The 4,764-nt window shown below is 37.9% G+C and overlaps 1 protein-coding gene across 1 annotated transcript; it reads left to right on the forward strand.

Moving 5' to 3' along the window:
- Window positions 1-893: 893 nt before the first annotated feature.
- On the forward strand, window positions 894-3,107 carry LOC143867864 (mitogen-activated protein kinase kinase kinase 3-like). Its single transcript, XM_077376140.1, has 7 exons — window positions 894-1,335; window positions 1,430-1,471; window positions 2,186-2,251; window positions 2,374-2,484; window positions 2,570-2,650; window positions 2,750-2,827; window positions 2,949-3,107. The coding sequence occupies exons 1-7, from the start codon at window positions 1,054-1,056 to the stop codon at window positions 3,033-3,035; spliced, it is 747 nt and encodes a 248-aa protein (XP_077232255.1). The 5' UTR covers window positions 894-1,053; the 3' UTR covers window positions 3,036-3,107.
- Window positions 3,108-4,764: the final 1,657 nt, after the last annotated feature.

Raw genomic sequence — 4,764 nt, forward strand, 5'->3', positions numbered from 1 at the left:
TCTCTCGTCTGCCATCTACAATTTTAAGGAAATCTAAGATTCTAAAATCCGCGCATCCAAAGAGCCCCTAAGAGTTCAAACTGCTCAATACTCCTGAGCTACATAATCAACATGGGAGGATGATGGCACGTGCTAGACTTGGAAATGGAAGTCATATGAGTGGTGTTGGAGATATCCATTTTACTCAGGGGCCGTTTGGATACACGGATTTTAGAATCGGGGATTTCTTCAAAATTGTATCTAAGAGATAAGAGAAGAAGCGGACCAACTGTTGTTTTTGACTTTTCGCCCTTGTTTCCGTCAACAAGAGAGTAACAGATCCTCCCATATTTTCAGGTTGTAGAAATCTCAGGATGCTGGAGAGATTTTTAAACCTGAATTTCTCACTTAAAATCCAAGAAACACTGCCACGACAACACACATCAGCCTGGTCATGAACCTTATTTTACACTGTTTTCAAACTAAAAACCTAGTTTCTAAAATCTGCGTACCCAAACGGCCCCTTAGGCTCTGTTTCTTTCCTAGGACTTGAAACTTAGTTTTTACTTGGGCTTTCTTTCTTTCCACATAAATAAATAGGCACAAAATTTACATTTTTTCACCCGGCATCCAAACAGAAAAAAAGTGGGGCGGCCAGGAAATTTTACGGGTGAATATATCAGCTCCTTGTGAAAGATTCCGACATGCCACGAACAATGAGGCCCCCCAAAAACCACAATCCATCTACAGTTGGACCCAGTAGATGAACGGTTTGGATCAACGAAAAGTGCCATCCAATATATAATTTATTCGCATCCAAGAAAGAAAACGTAGAATAATCCCCAACGGTCAAGAAGGGCATTTTGGGAATCTAAGCGGAAAGTTTTTGAAAAGTAGAAAAGAGAGGGATTAAAGTGGAGGCGCTGAACCAAGACTAGAAATCATATCATCAAAAAAATAAAATAAGAAATAGAAACCTAACCCTAACTCATTCTTCAAACGGTCATGAAACAAAACCCTAAAAAACCCTAACCCTAACCCTAATCCTAGATTGAGAAGGAGAAGAAGAAGAATATGCAGGACATTTTCGGATCGGTCCGTAAATCTCTAGTTTTTCGAATCACAGAAGGAGGAGAAGAAGGAGGACGAGGCAGTTTTGCGGAAAAGATTGGATCTTGTCTTAGAAAATCTAGGGTTGGGCTTTTAACAAAACCTAGATCTCCATCTCGTCCTCTTTCAAAAGATATTTCCCCTCAAATTCGATGGAGAAAGGGCGAATTAATCGGATGTGGCGCTTATGGCCGTGTCTATATGGGGATGAATCTCGATTCTGGCGAACTTCTCGCTGTAAAACAGGTTGATTTTTCTGAAACCCTATTTAAAATTGTCCTGAATACTAGTTTTGTGTCTCTGTTTGTTTAATTTTCCTTTATCTATTTGCTGATTGCAGGTTTTGATCGCGGCCAACCATGCTTCAAAGGAGAGAACACAAGTGAGATTTGAATGCTACTCTATTGGTCTAAATATCGTTTCTTTTTTTTTTTTTTCTCTTTTTTGAATTTATAAGACCTTGTTTGGATTTCAAGAAAAATATTTCTGATGGAAATTTTTTATCAAGATTTTTTTGTATTTCTTCAATTTAGAGTGGAATGTTATCATTATGCTTAATTTGGAGGGGTATCATCATAACTTGAATGTCCCTCTACATAAAAATTGAATAGGGTTGGTTCAAGTTATGTCATCATAACTTGAAGGTCCCTCTAAATAAAAATTGAATAGGGTTGGTTTGAGTTATATTTTTTCATGTGTAAAAAAAAAGTAAGATATTTTAGGAATATTTTTCCTTTCCAAACTTTTCCAGAAAACTCCTGCAATCCAAACTGGGGCCTAAATGTATGTGAATTCCTTATTTGGCACTAATTCATGAGTTTCTGTAGATGTGTAATAAGCGGCATCAAGAGATTCATTTGGAGAAAAGAAAAAATGAACTTATTTCTTTAGGCCTTGTTCGTTTTAGATTATGGCAACTGATTGTCAGTCCAAAACCTATTTTAATTTTGAGTCCAACATGTTGTCCAAAAATAAAAAATAAAATTTTGAGTCCAATAATAGGTTTTGGATTGACAATCAGTTGCCATAATCTAAAACAAGCTGGACCTTAGAATTCTGTGCAAGTATTTCTGATTTCCTTTAACATTTGGTGTAGGCTCATATTCGAGAGCTCGAGGAAGAAGTCAAGCTTCTTAAGAACCTGTCTCATCCGAATATCGTTGTGGGTGCTTTCTCTTATGATCTCTTTTCCTCATTTCCTATTGCTGTCTTTTGATATAAGTGATGATCTCTTGTTCTATTACTTGGAAGTAAACTGTGTGCTTTAATTTTTTGTTTGAACAGAGATATCTAGGAACTGCCAGGGAGGAGGAAACCCTAAATATTATGTTGGAATTTGTTCCCGGTGGCTCCATCTCATCACTACTTGGGAAATTTGGTTCCTTCCCCGAGGCTGTAAGTCACATTTTTTGTTCGTCAAACTGCTGGGATAGATGTTTGGAAGGCTCATGTCTGTGTTTGGTACTTTTATTGTTGACAGGTTATAAGAATGTACACAAAACAGTTATTGCAGGGATTGGAGTATCTTCATAAGAACGGAATTATACATAGAGACATTAAGGCATGCTCCTTGATATTCACAGCTATAACTAGTACAGTCTCTCATTTATTCTGTTTTGACCTAAACTAATAAAATGTATGACTTTTTTGCTGATTTCAGGGAGCAAACATTCTTGTTGATAATAAAGGTTGCATCAAGCTTGCGGACTTTGGTGCATCCAAGAAAGTTGTTGATCTGGTCTAGACATTGCTCTTCTTATTATCTTTACTGTTATATTGCTTATCTGGTTGGTCCTTTCTCGTAATAACCAATCTTCCCTGGAGTTTTATACACTTATGAGGCTTGTGGATCATGACAGGCAACTATGTCGGGTGCCAAGTCGATGAAGGGTACTCCATATTGGATGGCTCCGGAAGTCATTCGCCAAACGGGGCATAGCTTGTAAGGACACCAATACATTTTCTGCTCTTTTCTATATTTTCACAGGCAAAAACTTTTCTTTCTCCGAGTTCTAACATGTTAGAAGCATACCTTGGATTGTGAAGCATGATGGAAGTTATTTAGATATTCATATGATATTTATCTCCACGTAAAGATTTCTCTATAATCGGATTACCTCGATGTTTATAATTTATAACTTTTACTTTTAATTTGTTGTCTTGCGAGGAATCAAAGGTTTACACTGCACCATGCAATTTACATTGCAAGTCCTAACTTACTTTTTAGGTTAGGTATGCATCAGAATTATCCATTGGTGTGGAATGAGTCTATTGCTTTTAGTGGATTAGTAAATTGGAATATATTCCTAGACACCATAAAGCGATTGTGAGAAAGGGAAACAATGGATTCCTATTTACAAAGTTCTTCAAAACTACTTTGCTAGATAAACCTAGGGTTCTATAACAAGTAAGAACCCTATTTCCTTCTTTCCATTGTAAACATGGGAAGACATCTGATCATCCATTTCTCGCAGCACTTACTAGATCTGAAAATCAGGTCCTTCCAATTTCAGCTTTTGAAGATAAAAAATCGAGGAAAATAGTGTAGCAAGCATAGGTTGCTGTTTTCTAAACAAAAACCACAAAATGGTTCTCAACTATTCTAAGCCAAAAAATGGTAAAGAGTATTGCTTCTACAACTCAACTCAACTGAACTAAGCCTTTGTCCCAAACTAGTTGGGGTCGGCTAATGAATCCTTCAGAAAATTTTCATGAAGAAGGTGAAAAGATCTACCCGGCGCACATGGACTAAGTTTAATCCTGACACTAGTTGGGTTCATCTACATGGATCATTTTCTTCTATTCTCTCCTGTCCAAGGTCAAGTTCTCTGTTATGTTCCTAGCCCTCAAGTCTTTCCTCACTGTTTCTACGGTTCTACCCAAGTTGTTTTCGGTCTGCCCCTCCCTCTTTTTACTCCATCAACTTGGCACGAGTCACTTCTTTTCACTGGATCATCCAAAGGCCTCCGTTGGATATGCCCAAACCATCTTAAACGGTGCTCTCTCATCTTCTCCTCAATTGGTGCCATCCCCACCTTTCTACGGATGTCTTCATTTTTAATTCGATCTAACCTTGTGTGGCCGCACATCCATCTAAGCATTGGCATCTCCGCTACACTCATCTTATGCACATGCTGCTTCTTGGTGGCCCAACATTCTGCGCCGCACTGCATGACTTGCCTTACAATTGTCTTATAAAACTTTCCCTTCAACTAGGTAGGTATTTTACGGTTGCATAGAACTCCTGAAACATGCTTTCACTTCAACCAAACTGCTCTTATTTTGTGGTTAACATCCTCTTCAATCTCTCCTTCCTTATGTAGGATTGAACCAAGATAGCGAAAGATATCTTAGGTACATCTCCTGTCCAGTCATATTTACTACATCCTCGCCCCGCCTCCTTACATTACTAAAGTTGCTCTCCATATACTTTGTCTTAGTCCTGCTCAGTCTAAACCTTTGGATTGCAAAGTAGTTCTCCATAACTCTAACTTAGCATTAACTCCTGCTTTGGTTTCGTCAATTAATACTATGTCATATGCAAATAACACACACTGCGAATAATCCCGAAAATCCCTTCAAAATTCACACTGTTGTGCACAAATTGGAAATTGTTATTTTGAGATCGAAAGAGTTTTAAGACAAGAAAAGATCAGCTCATGTGAGTCCTAAATC

Source organism: Tasmannia lanceolata, unplaced genomic scaffold, assembly GCF_043159265.1.
Source record: "Tasmannia lanceolata isolate RefF3 unplaced genomic scaffold, GAP_Taslan_0.1 ptg000290l, whole genome shotgun sequence".
Lineage (NCBI taxonomy): Eukaryota > Viridiplantae > Streptophyta > Magnoliopsida > Canellales > Winteraceae > Tasmannia > Tasmannia lanceolata.

Coding starts and splice junctions, on each gene's coding strand:
- LOC143867864 (XM_077376140.1), top strand. CDS start 1,054: ATGCAGGACATTTTCGGATCGGTCCGTAAATCTCTAGTTTTTCGAATC. Junction 1,336..1,429: donor AACTTCTCGCTGTAAAACAG/GTTGATTTTTCT, acceptor TGCTGATTGCAG/GTTTTGATCGCGGCCAACCA. Junction 2,651..2,749: donor TTATACATAGAGACATTAAG/GCATGCTCCTTG, acceptor TGCTGATTTCAG/GGAGCAAACATTCTTGTTGA.